At 38.4% G+C, this 19,056-nt stretch overlaps 1 protein-coding gene across 4 annotated transcripts; it reads left to right on the forward strand.

The window, feature by feature from the left end:
* The first annotated feature begins 54 nt into the window (after positions 1–54).
* LOC127965917 (sodium-dependent phosphate transporter 1-B) lies at positions 55–15,803 on the forward strand. 4 transcript variants are annotated; one of them, XM_052566640.1, is made up of 11 exons: positions 55–242; positions 5,341–6,078; positions 6,203–6,343; positions 6,465–6,550; positions 6,664–6,760; positions 10,642–10,761; positions 12,481–12,705; positions 12,803–13,349; positions 13,454–13,639; positions 13,743–13,827; positions 13,945–15,803. In XM_052566640.1, exons 2-11 carry the CDS (start codon positions 5,736–5,738, stop codon positions 14,098–14,100), a joined length of 1,986 nt encoding a protein of 661 aa, XP_052422600.1. In that variant the 5' UTR covers positions 55–242; positions 5,341–5,735; the 3' UTR covers positions 14,101–15,803. The 4 variants fall into 4 exon arrangements, with proteins under 4 accessions (XP_052422600.1, XP_052422598.1, XP_052422597.1 ...); XM_052566638.1 differs by having other exon boundaries at positions 224–242; positions 12,800–13,349; XM_052566637.1 differs by lacking the exon at positions 55–242 and adding an exon at positions 3,946–4,247 and having other exon boundaries at positions 12,800–13,349.
* The last annotated feature ends 3,253 nt before the right edge of the window (positions 15,804–19,056 follow it).

Below are 19,056 nucleotides of genomic sequence, written 5' to 3' on the forward strand. Positions count from 1 at the left end.
CCTCCTGCGTTAGCTTCATCCCCTCACACCCATGCTCACACCTCTCTAGTGTAGAGCGAGTTGGGTCCAACGTGACTATTGGCCCCGCCCTTTTCAGATTTTACGAGTTTCTATTGGCTGTCTCTTACGTTGAGGATGCGCCTCTCATTCTAATAGGGTAATAAGGCTGTCTGTCTTCATTGGATCAACTGCACCCTGGATCAACCAGCAAGTTGACGTGCCTCACCTCAAGTCAACCCATGGTAAAGGTCCTCTACAGCTATAAGGTTAAACATATTTACCACGTATTTACTATAACATTAAAAATGACAAAGCACTTTATGAACCACTTTATTCCATGCACATAAGTAAGTAGCATAAATAATAGCCTACATATAATGTACACTACCAGACAAAAGTTTGGACACACCTACTAATTATTTATTTATTATTATCAAATACACATCTTATTATTCGTCATATTTTTATGTAATAGTTAAGGGATAGTTAAGTAAGTAATTATTAAGTAATATATTTTGTAAAATTCATAGAGTCAATATTTTTCAATAAAATGTTAGGCCTTTACTATCTATCTATCTATCTATCTATCTATCTATCTATCTATCTATCTATCTATCTATCTATCTATCTATCTATCTATCTATCTATCTATCTATCTATCTATCTATCTATCTATCTATATTGATCTCATTCAAATAATGATTCCTGTGTTTATTAGTTCAAATGGGCAATCAATTTCCCACCCAGTGTTAGACGGTAACTACTTACTAAATAGTTAAATTAATAATATTACTTTTTGCATAGTAGTGTAACTAATTGTTAATAAGATTTCAGTAATGATATTAGTTGCCATCCATAAAACAGCTCGTTACTTGCCTCAACACCTACTGATTTGAAGTTCAACAATCCAATAATTCCTGCATTTATTTTCATAATTTTTTATGAATGTTACAGGCAAATTAAGTCACCAGTGAAGCAGGCAAGCTTGGAATATGGAAAAGCTTACATTCAGTGGATGGAAATATTGGCATTACAATGATTTTTTTTAGGAGAAAACATGATCTAAATATTTATGTGTAAGTTGTGGCATTACATGGTTTGCCCACACACATCCCTCTGATCCTGATATAAATTGTATTACAAAAATTAAAAGAAAACTTTTCTTATGAACTTATGTTAATTCTTTTGATAATATACATTATGAAATATAACACAATGAGAATAATACAACAGATCTGTAAAAGATAACCTGCTTAATAACTATGCACACCTGAATATAAGGCATTTTTCACTTCCAGTATTCATGAGCCATTATATATCGGTTATAAGTTATTAAATACAAAATTAATAGTAGTCATTAAGATTGATGTTGTTTGGAATTGGTAAAATGTGCTTGGAAAAAAATATAATCAGAATTTTAACTTGCATATTATATATGAATTATGCATGCAATGTATTTTCCCCTTCCGCTGTCATCAGTATTGCAAGGAAAGTTGTGATCGGTCATCAAGGCAGCCAATCAGAATTTAGCATCCTCGTCTCTGATTGGCTGGAATTATGGCATATTGTAAATCTGGGTTGTGTTGAGCAACTGAGCCATTAGAGAGCACTGAGGGCAGACATCAAGGGAGCAAGCTATATGTTGCATGGGTAAAAGAGGCCTTCACACATCCAAATGCTTATTTTAAATGCAAAATTGATTTACTGTGCTCAAAATACTTTTTATCTTTGCGAGACGAACATTTTCTCCAAAACTCAAATTGTGCGCATGCAAAATGCACTTTTGTGCATTCTAAATATGATCTTTCGTGCACAGAACTATGGCAGAGATCTAACCCCATAACCCAAAATTGGTCCTATCTGAAGCACATAAAGGTGCATCTCAATAAATTAGAATGCCATAGAAAAGTTAATTTATTTTAATAATTCAACTCAAATTGTGAAATTCGGGTATTAAATAAATTCAATGCACACAGACTGAAGAAGTTTAAGTATATGGTTCTTTCATTTGTGATGATTTTGGCTCATATTATACAACAAAACCCACCAATTCACCATCTCAACAAATTCTAATACTTCATAAAAAAAAAAAAAAAACATTTTTAGTGAATTGTTGGCCTTCTGGAAACTATGTTCATTTACTGCATGTACTCTATACTTGGTAGGGCCTTTTGCTTTAATTACTGCCTCAATTAGACATGGCATGGAGGTGGTCAGTTTGTGGCACTGCTGAGGTGGTATGGAAGCCCAGGTTTCTTTGATAGTGACCTTCATCTCATCTGCATTTTTTGGTCCCTTGTTTCTCATTTTTATCCTGTCAATACCCTATAGATTCTCTCTGGGGTTCAGGTCTGGTGAGTTTGCTGGCCAGTCAAGAACACCATGCTCATTTAACCAACTTTTGGTGCTTTTGGCAGTGTGGGCAGGTGCCAAATCCTGCTGGAAAATTAATTCAGCATCTTCAAAAAGCTGGTCAGCAGAAGATTTCCTGGTAAACTGGTGCACTGACTTTGGTTTTCCAAAAACACAATGGACCAACACCAGCAGATGACATTGCACCCCAAATCATCACAGACTGTGAAAACTTAATACTGGACTTCAAGCAACTTGGGATATGAGCTTCTCCACCCATTTCCAAATGAAGTACAAAACTTGCTCTCATCTGAAAGGAGGACTTTGGACCACTGGGCAACAGTCCAGTTCTTCTTCTCCTTAGCCCAGGTAAGATCCCTCTGACGTTGTATGTGGTTCAGAAGTGGCTTAACAAGAAGAATACGACAGCTGTAGCCAAATTCCTTGACACGTCTATATGCCTTGACCCCAGCCTCAGTCCATTCCTTCAAGTTCAGTCAAATTCTTGAATCAATTTTGCTTGACAATCCTCATAAGGCTGAGGTTCTCTTGGTTGGTTGTGCATATTTTTCTTCCACACTTTTTCCTTCTACTCAACTTTCTGTTAACATGCTTGGATACAGCACTGTGAACAGCCAGCTTCTTTGCCAGTGAATGTTTATGGCTTACCCTTTTGAGTTGATTAGCTGTTTGGCATGTAGCCATATTAGTGAATTGGTGGGTTTTTGAGGTGAGCCAAAATCATCACAATTAAAAGAACCAAAGACTTAAACTACTTCAGTCTGTGTGAATTGAATTTATTTAATACACGAGTTTCACAATTTGGGTTGAATTACTGAAATAAATAAACTTTTCTACGACATTCTAATTTATTGAGATGAACCTGTAAATGCTGCGGAAGTGAGAAATACCAGAAATAATCAATTGAAATCCCTTTTTTTTCTTTGGCCACATGGGGGAGTTATAGCACAGCTTGCAGGAATTGAAGCATCACCTTCATAGAGTTTCATCTCAGTCTTTCCCATGACTTCCGATAACACACGAGAGGAACTGGAGAAAAATAGTCTAGAGTCGCAGGGGATACATATACGGGAAACAAGAAACGCCTTTGAAATCTGACAGTACAGCACATTAATAATCAGAAAACATTTAGGTTTAGGACAACAAATCAGTTTTATCTTTATATAAAAATAGACTGTATTAAAGAAACAGACTAGATTTAGATATTTGTGAGCAACACAATTCTGAATATCTGTTTTCATATATAATCTTATTTTAACTCTCACATATCAGAGAAAATAAATACGAATCTATAATGAAATTTCAAAACAAATGACTCCGCTGCATTTAGCCTTCAAAAAGAACATTCCTTAAAGTGAAATATTTTTGGAGTATATGTTGTGTAAAGTATTTAATGAATATTTAAAATGCCTGTATTCTACAGATGTTTGCATTTTTCCAGATTGTATAGTTACAGAGTAGTAGTAATGGTCGACAAGTCTAAGGTTAATTAAATAGTCTTTTTTTGTTTTGACTACCGTCGCCAGAGGGCGGGGCTTATCTTTTGAGTGACTATCCACCGAAGACGGCCCGCCCTCTCACTCGTCTTCTTGCGTGGACAAGCAGGAACTCATCATCTGGAGCCGGTTGAAAGCGGTTTATTGGGATTTTTTCATTGATTCAAGAGTTTAATACGACTAATGTTCGCAGTGTCTTGTTTTTTGTCTTAAGCTTTGAATTTAATTATTTTATCCGACGTTAGTGCTTAGGAAAGAACGAGAGAATTTATTGTGTATTACCCCGCGCGCGCGGAAAGCGGCTACGGGAAGTTGACTGGGCGGGTTACGTTGTCAGAAATATCTAAATCGACATTTATCGACGGTTTTCTTTGAGTGGTGAGTAAAAAAATTTTTTTTTCTTATTCTAGTTGTCAGTGAGTGATATATGTCTTACTTTCTTATCGACATTTTTCCTTCGGCTTATTTGAACGGTTAGAATGAGCGCGAGCTCGTGTCTTTGTCAGCTGACTCGTGATGTTTAAACGTGGAAAAAATGGCAAGTTCCCTTTACGTTTAGTTGACAACACAGTGTCACCGTGTCACTATAAAGGATTTATTGAATTTATTTTGGTATTTTAAGAAAGCAGTTCTGATTAATAATGTTATATTAGCCGTTAGCGGGCGTGAATGAATGACGACACGTGTAACGTTAACGTTAGTGCGGAGCACAAGCCGTCAGAACACCGGCGCGCTCAGAAAATATGGATATCGCCTTATTAACCTAAAAAGCCCTACAAAATTTTTATATTGAAAATAGTGTAAGATTGTATTTTCCATAAATATCAACACATTTTAATTGCTTAAAGCGATTGTTTTTATTGTTGTTCATGGTTAGCGAGGAAGTGCGTGCCTAGCGCGAGCAGGGAGAACTGGCTCAAACAGCCCTAGAGGTGACAGTCAACCGGATTTCATCATTTATTTTCTGCGTTTCTTTGCCAATAAAGGCTGCATTGCAGGAACGTACTGGAAAGCCACATGACACCGATGCGCTGACGGTTTACTTTGAATAGTAGTCGCTGTTTGTTGTCACAGAGCTTAAAATATTAACCAAAGCGCTGCCTTCTCGTGTTTGTAAAACAAAGTGGGCCTATTGACTTTTGATCACTTTTGTTTTTCGTACTACATATTGTGACCTTCAGCGTATTGGCTTGATTATTGTAACCAAAAAGCCATCGGTTTTAGTTAATGCATAAGCAGTTGCCATATGGTGTGTATATGTATTTTTTAAGAGTCTTGATGTTTGGTGATTCTGTTTGTTCTCGGTGAGCCACATTTTTTTGTACAGTGAAACAAGTTCAAGAGACCTTCAGCTATACTATATGAAAAAAAAACACTTAAGTGTGTAATAGATTTATCTCCATGTTCTGGACCCTCTGCAGTGATATTGTTGGATAACACGGGAACCTTCCCACTTTCTCCTTTTTTTCAGGAATGAGCTACCATTCACCAACTGTGTCTGTTGCACAATGGATGTCCGCTCTGTCTGCCTAATTGCCCAAGCCAAAACAAACTGTAACAGATCTAGTCTATTCAGAGGATAGCAATAGGCCCTCACTCCACCCTCTCCCTTAACGTTACACGTCAGTGTAGAGCAGTGCAGATTCTCTCTCTGGTGTCTGGATTGCTTTGATTTGCTGGTTTAGCGAAGGGGTGAAGGTAGGTCTGAGGCAGAAAACAGAATAAGCAACTCTAGTACCTCAATTTTCTGGGGATTAAAATATCCAGTGTGCTGCTGCTTGATTTATTTATACATATTTAGTTCTCTTCCCTGTAAGATTGTGAATTTTTTTTCCCCCCGTTTAACTTGAAAACCATCTATACACAATGGTGTCGACAACTCTGGCCACGGTAACGATTTTGACCACCCTTGCCGCTCAAGTGGCTTTGACAAATTATCTATGGCTCCTAATTGTAGGGTTCATAATAGCATTTATTCTGGCCTTTTCGGTGGGTGCTAATGACGTAGCCAACTCTTTTGGTACAGCAGTGGGATCAGGTGTAGTTACGCTTAGGCAGGCCTGTATTCTTGCTACTGTCTTTGAGACACTGGGCTCTGTGCTGCTTGGTGCCAAGGTCAGTGAAACTATCCGCAATGGCATAATCGATGTGACTATGTACAACGGCACAGAGCATGTGTTGATGGCTGGATCAGTCAGCGCTATGTTTGGTGAGTAGTTTATGAAGCTTACTAGTACCTGTTTTTTACATGTTAATGATTTCATATATATATATATATATTTTTAATATATATGAAGTTTTTCTTAAGTTTTATGTTTTTCACTGCCCTTCAGGCTCTGCTGTTTGGCAGTTATTTGCTTCTTTTCTGAAGCTTCCTATATCTGGGACCCATTGCATTGTGGGAGCTACCATTGGCTTTTCACTAGTCGCCAAAGGTCAGCAGGGCGTCAAATGGCTGGAGCTTCTTAGAATTGGTGAGTCAGCTGCATTCACAAAAATTATCCATTTGTAGTTGCACTTGTATGATTATTCTGACAGTCAAGAAACTGGCAATGTTTGTTTCCTAACCTGTCAGTGTTCTTTGTTCACTTACAGTTGCATCCTGGTTCCTCTCACCTGTCCTCTCTGGCATTATGTCTGCCATTCTTTTCTACTTTGTTCGCATGTTCATCCTGAAAAAGGTAAATCAAACGATCTTAATCTTTAAACATACTTTTCTTTGAATGTAGCAGAATATCATGTGGTCATGCCAGAGCTGGGTGTTGGCTAAGAGTCTGTACTTTGTCCTTTACAGAAAGATCCAGTTCCCAATGGTCTGAGGGCCCTGCCTTTCTTCTATGCTGTTACGATGGGAATCAACCTGTTCTCCATTATGTTTACTGGAGCACCGAGTGAGTATTGCTCTATGTATGCCTTTTGCATCCCTATTAACACCCTAACCAGATGCCCAGTCTTTGCCAGACTGTGTTTACAGTGCATAAGGCAAACCAGTGTTTAACCAGTGGGCTCTGGAGAACTCAGTGGAGCACTCATGACACGGACATGTGGTGCCTGTATTCATGACCTCAGTCAGTGTTTTTTCCTTCTCCATCATAGGAGAGAAAAAAACAGTGGAATAAAGAATTCATGCCCATCAAAAAGAACCTTCAGCCACAGTAGAGAAAGCACCACGTTTTTGAGTGCCGTTAACTGTTGAGCTCTGAATACTTTTGCCTTATGAATTTGAGATCCTATTAAATGAGCAACTTTTGCTCCTTTTTGTTTTCTCTTACCCACAGGGCTCAACAATTCAAGAAGTCAACTGGCCTGGGCCGTAAAATGAAGGCTTCAGGCCAGAGTATGACGCAATATGCACCCTCGGAGTGTGCACACATGCACTCCAAGGCGGGTGCGCTTTACATAGGCACAGCAAGGTGCAGCACACACATTCACATAGCAACACACATACCTTTTGCCTTAGACATCCCAGTGCACTTCAGAGAAAGTTTTTATTATTATTTGGACAGTCTGTAGTTATGTAAGTTAGTTATGGGAAGTCGGTGTGTTTTTAAATAAAGTGCTTAAGTGAAATACTTGATGTAAGATTAAGTTAAGATTTTCATCTGACATACCGAGCAAAATTCCTAATGACTTTAAAGAATAATAGCCTCTAAAAATTAAAAGGCTGTCCTCTAGAGCCCATTTAATCATTCCAGTGTCACTTCAGGACTCCGAATCAATTAGGATGAGTTTTCTCTTCAGCCAAATTCATCACCTGAAACACATGTCATGTTACCAATTCAGGTTAATGTAGTTGGTCATAGTAGAAACATCTTAACATAAGCTTATCCTGATCTTTGGCCTCACTTAGTGACATCATCATTTCATCTGCTGTTGGATTTGCATTAAAGGAACCACATCACCAGACACAGTCCCTTCGCTCCTCCCACTCTCAGCCTGTTTAAGGCAGTTCACTCAGGTTCAGTTAATCCAGAGCATCTCCCAGGACAGGACAATACCAGCACTCACCGGGGGGGTTGAGAGGCATGCGGCATGTCATGAATTGTTGATCGACTTCCTTTGTCTTCTAAAGAGCGCTCACAGGCACACATGCCCAGTAAAACTTCAATCAGTATGTAACTAGGTGGCGTTTCCTTGAAGCGGTGTGTTTGCGCTGGTACTTGGAACAGCTTGTTTTTCTGGTTTTAACCGTTTATGTAGTATGATGGTGACAACACATTCCAACTCGCATACTGTAAAAAAAGTTGAATCCATTCTAACTAATTTGGCTTGTGATATAGAAGATTAGATGCACATCAAGTCAGGGATCTAATAACCCCCTTTCCCAAACATTGTGTCTCTCAATACTTTAATCATATACTATAGCCCACCCCTGCCCCCAGTTTCAGCACAAACGTACAGTCATTCAGCAACCACTTTGCCTGGAAAGTTCTCCCCATACAAAATAGAGATGACACATAAGCACTCTTTCTGTTTTTTTAATGCCAGCAGCCCTCAGCATTTGAGACCTGAGTAGGCAAACAATTATTTGTTTGTTCTCCTCTCTTCCCTGTTTAGTTAGTCAACTAGTTTTCAAAATAACTTATCTTATGAAACAACATGCCTTTTTTTTTTTTTTACCACCTAGATTTTTTTCTGGAATTATTATATTAGTTGCCAAAAGTCAGAGCCAGAAAAACTCAAAGGTTTATTTTTCTTTAACCATTTAATACATCATCAGGTGTCTGATGCCAAGAGTTTAAAAAAATCTTGATTTTTAAAGGTCGTATAGTGTATTCCAGCCTTAACTTGTATTACTCATATTCCTAATTTAAGAATAGGAACATGATGATTGGCTACACCCTCCCGCCCCCAGTACTTCAATGTTTGTTTTCCGGTCTGCTTGCCCCTTTAAAAAAACAGACAGTGGGGTGTTATGGTTTCCCTGGGGATATAAAGCAAACACGAAAGGCAGCAATAACAGACTTCTGGATTTGAAACAGAATGTTTTTATATTTGGCCAGACTTATTCAGCAGGACTCAAAACAGTGTCAAAAAGAACTTTTTGTTTAAAGCACCAAATCATTTGTGGGTGCTAGATGTGGTGGCGGGGGTCAAAAAACTGGGTGTCTCAACAGACACCAAACAACAGTCTGGTGGTGCTACAAAGGTAGAATTTTATCACACCATAAAAGTTTATTTCATGATGTCAGTTAATTATAAAAAATGCTTCGAACTTTTGGAACAGACACGAGGCAGTCAAAGACCACAAATAATGGCATGATTGGCATAAACAACAGTGCCCAGCCCACAATGACTCATAAACCATCATCATCCCTTCCCCAGGATGAGGTTTAGTGCTGAATGTGTCTGGAAAAACAATTTGTGTCATTGTGTAATAAAGGCCATGGGATAGCACATTTTATTGTGAGGTGAAGCAGGACATGAATCCACTTCCATTCATCCCACTGCATGTTTGTGGTCTGGCTTCTCCCATTTTGTGGGGGAGTGTTTGTCAGACTGCGTTGATGTGAGCATGAATGCATTCCCTGCCTAACACACATGCACAGGGCATTTTTCACACCAGACTGCCATACTTGATAACTGGGCCCCATTTGTTGGCCTTTCTCTTATTTCCGTCATTCAAATCTTCTGGCCACACCTGTTCTGTCTCGGTAGATGCTGCTTAGTCATTTGTGTGCTGGGAAAGTTCAGCTGTTCCTCCCTCACATACCTCAGCCCTCTATTCAAAGAGTGTGGTGCTCCTTGTGTCTTGTCTCCTGAGATTGAACTAAAGTTGCATAACCAAAGCACGCAGCGGCACAGCATGCCCTGCAGCGTCCTGCAGTAGTACGTGCATGTGGCAAGGCATGGTTGTTCATGCCCCACTGCTCCCTGTCCTCTTATCTCTCAACTTCTCTGTTTATTTTTCACAGCCCTACTCCAATAAGGTCTGTTTCATTCGGACAAAGTCTGCTCTGAATATTTCCAGTACCTTTTTTTCACCCCCTTTTTGGTTTTTGAACTTATGTTGACAATTTTCATTGTCTTGTCTGTGGTTTGGACCCTGTGGGGAATACGTAAATGGCCGAGTTGCTCAGCCAGCACTCTTGCTTGAGCATGCATTCGACATCACCGCAGCTAACACCGCAGTCTTGGCTCAGATAGAAACTATCTGCAAGGAGGGGTTACATTTTTCTTTTTCACCCGTCCTCCCAAAGAGGTGGGGGTGATATTTTTCTGCAATAGCCTTTTAAGGCACCCCGCACTTGCTGACCATATGGTACCGCGGCCTTGTGCGCTGTCTTGTGTCACTGCAACATTTTGCTGCTGTTCACACTCACATCTCCCCTGAAGTGTTACATAAGATGACCGGCCTTGTGCTTGCATTCTGAATGTGACCAAGATATTTGACACTTGGTTGCAGTGGTTGTTTTGGCTTTTGTTTCTATGAACTCCTAAACAAGTAGAGCAAGTACATAAGAAAAAAGGATTTTCACAATAGTCTTCTAACTGAAAATGATAAATGGGAGCTGCTGGCTTATGTATTATTCTCTGAATATGTATTTCCTTTCCTTAAAGGGAGTGCAAGCAACTTTTTGATAAAGTAATTCCACTTATTATGTCTTAATGTTTAACACCATTACTAACAACCAGGAGTACACAATGTCCCTGTTCATTCCCTAATGCTGTATGTTGATGGTAGCACATGCTGCCTGTTGTCTCAAAAGCACCTTTCCTTTCTTCCCCACCCCTCTTGGTCGCTTTCCTCCTGTGAATAATGGGACTGCAGTGCTTGGCTTTGATAAGCTGCCCTGGTGGGGAGTTCTGCTCATTTCCATCGGCATGGCCCTGATCATCGGTATCATCGTTTGGTTTGTTGTCTGCCCACGGCTCAAGAAGAAGATCGAATGTAAGTATCAGTCTTTAGTATCTGTGTTTACTGTAACCATGTAAACCATAACATTTATGTAATCATTAGGAAAAGAACTGTGAGTCATATTTTGGGTATCTTGAGCACATTTGGGTAGCATAACCGTTGCTAAATATATCATTACAGATGTTTTTCCCTTTTACATTATACGTAGATTTAATAATACATCGCTTTTGTTATATATATATATGACACACACTTTTAGTTTTTAGGCCCTATTAGTCTGGACAGCAACCTGTGGACATGTAAGATTTATTAGTCTTAGGCAAAGCACCAGGTGTTCATTGGGATTGGGGATAATACCCTGCAGATTAAAGATGCTGGCAGTGGACACCAGTTTTAATCAGTCACTTAGAAAGACGATATACTCTTTAAAGGAATGTTCTGGATTCAATACAAATTAAACTCTTGTCAACTCTATATGGGGTTTTCTTTGTGTAAATTATCCTTTTCCTGTAAACTTGCACATGCCTTGAAAAAGTCCTGGGTTTATTTGGTTATTTGTGAAATGTAGTACAATATTTTAACAATCTTGTCTAATTTACAGTTCACGGTAACTGAATTTCTATGGCAAGCATAGATTTTCTAATCCTCAAATCACATGACCGACAAAAACATGCTAAATATTCTAACGAACTGCACTTTCAAGAAAATCCAGCTTTAGGTTAGGATGGTATGTTTGTTGTAATACAGTTCTTTAACACAAACAAACCAAGTCGTCTAGTCTTTATCTAAAGCTGTATAGTCTGACTGCACTGACAGCCTAATTGGGTCAGTGATCCAATAATTGGTCTTTGGCTAGTGAACTGGAATAGCCGTGGTCCAGCTGAGGTGTTGACGGGGAAGTAGCTCAGGCTCATTGAGCCAAGGTGTATGTCTACAGTTCGAAGTGACTTTTGCTATACATGTGCTTTGACATCTATGAGCAGATCAGTGGACAATGGACCAAGTTATGTCAGGTTGTCCTTGAAATGTAGGGTTATAGTGACAGTTTAAACAAACAGAGTTTGCCTCCAAAAAGTAAAAAAAAATTGAGCGTTCATGTGATACTGTGATCTGAACTGCCAGTGAGTAAAGTGCTTACCCGCCTTTGTACTTATCCCAAATGATTGATCAGATTTACCCTTATATAGCTAGTTAGGGTTCTCAATTTAATGTTAATACAATTATTTGAAAAATACTAAATTTATGCACTCAATTAAACAACTGAACCATACGTTAAATTAAATGATAGGAAAACTTGTAAATCGACATTTTTGGTTGTTTTTAGCTAATTTCATATTTTTTTTTAATATTGATGGGTACAAGTTTAATGGTAAATATTTTTATTATAATACATATTTAAATGGGTTCAAAGGGATTCCTGGGGGGGGGGGTGTTTTAGAAATAAAAACTAAACAATAAAATTAAGTTAAAATGGATAAAATGTTATAAATTAGTTCATTAATTAATACAAAAATAGTAGAAAAATGTAAATGAATCAGTCTTTTCTAAAAATATGTTCATTCAGTATATGAGGATGATCATATTTGGGGGTCTGTGGTTACTAAAAGATGGAAAGCCCCTGTATTATAATATATATTGTTTAAATGGATGTTTATTTCTGTGTAATCTGCAAATTTCATGTACTTGTGTTACCTTTATTTTTACATTTGCTAGCAAGCTCGGAGCTGACCATCTATCTTATTTGATATACAGGTAAACTAAAGTCTTCCAGTCCCACCGAGAGTCCTTTGATGGAGAAGAGGGAGCTGCATGAAGCTCACAGTCCCATCCTGAAACCTGTCCCTGAGGAGTCCAGTGCAATGCCCTCTATCACCCCCTCGGCCCCTCCTCTTTCTGAGGAGCGCAGGGTCACCTTTGACATTGGAGAGTCAGATGACGCTGATCAGAAGGACTGCAAAGAGTCAGAGATGGACAGTGGTGAGTGGTATAGGGCCTCAAATGCCATGTCCATCATGACATACATTTACTGCTTTTGTTGAAGATCGATCATGTAACTTGATTCTGTTTCTAGCAGCTCCAAAGAATGCCCATGTTCATTTCACCAACGGCCCCGCTCACATTCCTAGCAATGGTTACTCTCAGTACCACACAGTTCACAAGGACTCTGGACTCTACAAGGACCTGCTGCACAAACTTCATCTGGCAAAAGTGGGAGACTGCATGGGGGAGGTTGTCGACCGGCCCATTCGCCGCAACAACAGCTACACTTCCTACACCATGGCCATCATCGGCCTGCATGGAGACTACAAGCCCAAAGAATCTGAATTCCGTGCTTCAGAAGATGGAGACAAAGAAAAAGCCAATGCTCAGGAGAGGAAGCGCATCCGCATGGACAGCTACACGAGTTATTGCAACGCAGTGGCAGAGAATGGTGCACCTGAAGGTCTCGGTGATAGTGAGGTTGCTTTGGAGATTGCCGATGATGATGCTGGTAGCAGCCATAGTTCTTTGGAGGAGGATAAATCCGATGCTGACAGACCTGAAGTGTCAATGCTCTTCCAGTTCCTGCAAATCCTCACTGCCTGTTTTGGTTCCTTTGCTCACGGAGGAAATGATGTTAGGTAATGCAAATGCAATGAACTGAATAGTGCTCAAAATAGATTTTAAGAATGTGATATAATCTTAAGCATTTCAAGCAATTTAACTAGTTCTCTTTTGCTTTCAGTAATGCAATTGGTCCCCTGGTTGCCCTTTGGCTGGTCTATGAGAGTGGGTCCGTTATATCACATGGACCAACTCCAATCTGGCTGCTACTGTATGGAGGAGTGGGCATCTGTGTCGGTTTGTGGGTCTGGGGCCGTAGAGTTATCCAAACCATGGGCAAGGATCTGACCCCCATCACCCCGTCTAGGTATAAACACACATCCATGTTGTCACATCAGACAGCACCTGCTGTACAGAGCACAACCTCTCAACTGGCAGACTTCCCTAAACAATGCTTTGTTTAATTCCAGTGGTTTCAGCATCGAGCTCGCCTCAGCCGTCACTGTTGTGGTTGCTTCCAACATTGGTCTTCCAGTTTCCACCACTCACTGCAAGGTGAGATGGGCCTGTATGCAAAACAAACCAATGCAAATCTAGTCCTAGATGGAGGTTATTTGAATGAAGTTTAATATTGAGGATGTATCTTTTTTTTTTTTTTTTTTTTTCTTTCAGGTCGGGTCAGTGGTGTCTGTCGGTTGGATGCGCTCCAGGAAGGCTGTGGACTGGCGACTGTTCAGAAACATCTTCTTGGCCTGGTTTGTCACTGTGCCCATATCTGGCCTTATCAGCGCGGCCATCATGGCCCTGTTCATCTACGTTATCCTGTGAGGCCTTGAAAGTCCGCTCTGCCTCCCTCTCTGCTCACGAAGAGCCCCCACCCAGCATCCAGGATCCCTAGAGAGAGGTGGAGGGCATATGTCAACCTTCTCTGTCTCTCTCTACCTTCCCCCCTCCATCATTCTCGTGATGAGTGGGGATGAGAAAGGCCCCTTTCGATAGAGCCTGTGATTCTTGGCTGCATTATTTTTTAGCCTGTATTGATGATTTGTGTGCATTGCACCAGGTCACATACCATAGGCCACAGAAGAAAATCTCTTCAAAACTAAAATGGTTGCCATTTAAATTCCCTCTTGTACATATGTCAAATCACCTTGTTTTTATTTAATTATGTACAGAACTAAAGTTTTTTTTGTTATTAAGGTAAATGAACAATTACAATGCAGTATTAGCCTTCATTTAACATGTATTTTTCATTACTTTCACAATTTGAGTACCTTAGAGAAGCGGTGTTTTGGTGCGAAGAATCGGGGGAAGAGGAATTGTTGCATTTTCCTTCTCTTATGTATTCAGTATGTTAATTTTCCACTTTTTCTCAAACAAGCCTAACTAAACTCAAATAGAGCCTTATGACAGCCACATTTTTAGCAGAGTCTTGTGAGGGTTCATTAGCAAAATAAATTGGTTGCTCACATCATGTTCCTTAATGCAAATTTCAGTGTCCTTTTAGTTCTTTTGTAGGTTACACTACAAAGTAGGCCTCTTGGTAAACTAAACAGTTTTTCTGTTATCATTCTTTTAGTCCTCTCTTCAGTGGTTTGCAGAATATCAGATTTCTTTGGTGTTTTACACCACTGTAATTGAGCTGTAATATTAGCTCTGCTTTGTCCAGTGCTGAAAACAACTCAAACGGACCAACCTGCGCTTGGAGATGCAGTTAAACATCTCAGCAGCTACTGCAAAGATTCACGCTTTTCCTTAAAGCACAGAAGCGCTTTGCTGTAGTTATTATGCTCTTAGCGACTCGTGTAAATGCAGTGCATCCCCAAATGTTGGCTTTAGACAATTGAACTCCATCGGTGGATTATGGCCCATTGTGCTCGGTCGCCAAGGGTCGCTGTTGTTGCATACAGATGAAATGTTACTAGGATACCCAAACTCTTGTTTTACCAGTGTAATTACTGGTCAGGGTTACTCCAGGGGACGGAAGATCACAAGTTAATAATGATATTAAAAATATAACCCTGATGAGACCCCTCTCCTTTTAGAGTATTGCTTTGCTGTTATGCTTGATATCAGAAACGGCGAATCAAACTCGATGGAGAGAGATTTGAGACCATAGGCGTTCCTGTAAAACTTGATTGGTGTAACTCATCTGCTCCAGCTTTCTCAGACCTGCTTCTGTAGTTTTTCTGAAGAATGTATACCAATACAAACACAGTATATGTATATATTTTAGAAAGCGTTGCTATTGTAACCCCTACAGCAACACAGATGACTTGCCCTGTTTATTAGGTGTGGGACAGTGGTGTTAAATGATGGTTTGGACTAGCTCCATCTGCACTGCTGTGATTTGGTTATAAATTAACACATTTAGACCTTACATAGTTGCTGTAGTTGCCTTAAGGATGTTTCTCTTTCTGTTTTTTTTTTTTTCTGTTTTTTTTTTTTTTTTGTTTAAACCAAAGAAAAGGGTGGAGCATTTTGTTGTCCACTGGGCTTTGGGGATGAAAGAATAAATGTCTTTTTCATTATCACCTTTCTTTGTCTCTTGATTTTCAAAATAATAAATATTTATTGTTCTTCCTTAAGAACATTTCTCATACACAGGCATATATATATATATATATATATATATATATATGAACTTACAATTCATTAAATTTTACTGTATTTCTGGTTTAAATCAGGCAAAACTACACATATTTCGGCCATTAAAATAAGGAGACATGCATTTATCAATAAAACTATCAACATTTCCCTCAAAACGACAAAAAGCATTTCTTCCTTGTTAAAGAGTCTTTTTAGCAATAAAACAGCTTGTGCTCGTCAAGGTTGTGGGACTTGGAGATGGGCAATGATGCATCATTGGTCCAAAAATAAGCTGGGACAATGCAGATGATATAAATAAATCTCAAACTAGCACCCAAGGACTGTAGACGGCGCTGGCCTGGATAACTGTCCTAGATCTATGTTCTAACACTACCTACATCTGCTACTCAGACTGGTGCCTCTGAGAAGCCATGTAATCATCTGTTACTACACCCACCTGCAGCCTGGTATTAATATGAACACTGGACACCCGCCAGTGTTTACAGTCTTTATTTGGAAAAAAAAAGCAGCCATCACAAATTGTGTGAAAGGTCACCATGCATGTTTTTTGTCTAGGTGGTACATACAGTCGGTTAGAATTGTTTGCAATATGCTTTACAAAACAATGCATTTATGTTTTAAAGATGTTAGATGGATTCCACACAGCTGCTTCACACGGTCTTAATAATCGTAATATACGATATCTTCATCACTGAAATCCTCTAGAAAGAAAGGTCACATTAATATAAATTAAAACAATTTTTTTATATATATATAAAATTTGAATTTATTTTTAATACAATTGGCATCTAGTAAGATTCGGTTCTCAACACTGTTTTATTTCATTTGCTGGATTAATGACTCACCAGAACTTTTCACACTCTCTTCAACCTGCTCACTGTGTTCTAGAAGAGAACAAAACACAAACGTGAAGGACTGAAAACGAGGAGACTATCACCACACGTGAATAAAAAAATCATTGAATTTTAATGAAAGGACGCATCTTAGACTACTCACTGTTTTCCTCTTTAATTATGGATACAAATCATGTAATGTGAAGCGTTTACCTGTGCTCTGTTGAGAGGCTGTGCAATAAGAGACATGTGTTACATAACTTTACATAACTCACAGCAATACAACCACTGTATACAGACGAATCACCTTATATATTATTACTGTTGTCTGAGATGATCATAGAAATCAAATAACACAAAGGAACACATTGTCCTCGTGTCTTTGTTTACACTGAATTGTAATTTAAATGAATTTACTTACTGTCGTCCTCAGAGTGTGAATCTGAATAAACAAAATCACACAGTCAGTGCACGCGATCTGTTTTCAGAGGTCAGGCTGCATTGTGAGTGACGAACTGTCGCCCTCGCGCGGCGAGGAATGGAATCACACCGAGATACACCTACCTATGGGCGCGTCACTTCCGGTGTTCGCTCCTACGTCAAAGCAAACATTGCGTAAGAGAAGCAGAGAATTCGTCACATGACGTGGCTCAGTACAAGAACACAAAGTAAATAAATAAATCAAATTGCTAGTTTTTAAAAACATAAAATCATTATGTTTATCAAACGTATATGTATATCATTATTAAAAATGTTAACATAATATGTAATGTGAAATCTGATAACTTGTTCCCTATATTTTGCGTAAACATTGACACAAAATAAAACAGATCACGTATTTAGAAATACATTTTCAGACTCTATTTTAAACACATTGTGTACTATGTTTTGTACTAAATGTGTATCTTCCTAGAAAACAATGTTCTGGAAAAAGTCTTTGTCTTTACCTGCAGCATCTGTTAGCGCCTCTTTCTCACCATCTATAGGGTTATTCAGAGAGTATAAACAGACAAATTAATAACAATTATTAATTATAATAAATGACCAATTATAATACTAAATGCATATCAAAGATCTATCTATCTCTTTATTTAGCTACATATTTGTATGATCTATTATGTTCTGTACTGAATGTATATGAAAGTAACGTTGTAAAAGTCATTATGTTTACCTGTAGTGTCTGTCACTGCCTTTGTTTCTCCGTCTGTTAGGGTTCAGATGATTCAGATCATAACAAAACAAGACTTTTCTCACCCATATAAGTCATTTCTGTTTATTCAGCATCAGCGAGTCAAAGCATATTGAGAGTAAATGGCCCTAAACACACGTTTTGATTTGCTTAACATTTACCTTTGACATGAGCAGCCTCATACTCTGACTCATCTGAGGAAACAGATATGAAATGAGTTCAGAGAATCTGAGCGTATGTTAATGTGCAGAGATATATAAGCATCTGTCCGAGGGAAGTCATATCAGTGACGTCCAGCAGATGTTACACAGAGAACAGCAGGCTGGCAGCAGAAATAATGACCCACCTGTGTGTGGAGCCGTGCTGTACTCTTCAAACGCTGAGGCAAGACAAAACAGAGAACAGATGTCATCTTTTTTTTCTAAATCTTGGGCTGTGATAATATACAAATCAAGCTGGAAACAGTGTTACCTCTCTGTTCTGGCAGTTTAGTCCTTTCATCACATTGCAGAGATGCTGAAATCACTACAAACACAAACATGTAGAAGTATAATTTCATTTCTGTCATATACAGTTTATATATTATTCCACAAGCTGATAATGGATGCACGAGCATGAATTAAATTATGACTATAACTATTATGACTTGTCTTCATTAATAATGTATGCTAGCTAAGCACAGATCATTCCAGAAGGAAACAAACGGAAACATGCAATACTTTAGAGCTATTCAACGTTGACAACTAATAAGCTGTCAAAACAAAACTAAAATTATATTAAATTAAAAGTTACAAAAATCTGTAATATGCTATGTGTACTTTGTTTTACATTTTCCTGAAAATAAAATGAAATAAAATAAAATGCTATTGAATAAATAATAGTTGTTAATAAAAAATAAACTGTAAAAACTAACAATATAAATGCAATATATATATATTTTAAAACAATTAAATAAATACATTTACTAAAATGAAATTAAATTAAAAGAGGCAAAAGCATGTCACGGCTGTGATGTTTTAGATTTCCCTGAAAATAATATAAGAAAATGTAATAAATATTAATAGTTAATTCAAAACAATTCAAAAAAGAAGGAAAAAAGTGATGTGTATGCATAATTTTACATTTTATAGAGGGTTTATAATATAAACATCA

The sequence above is a fragment of the Carassius gibelio genome, chromosome B10, assembly GCF_023724105.1.
Source record: "Carassius gibelio isolate Cgi1373 ecotype wild population from Czech Republic chromosome B10, carGib1.2-hapl.c, whole genome shotgun sequence".
In the NCBI taxonomy this organism is placed as follows: domain Eukaryota; kingdom Metazoa; phylum Chordata; class Actinopteri; order Cypriniformes; family Cyprinidae; genus Carassius; species Carassius gibelio.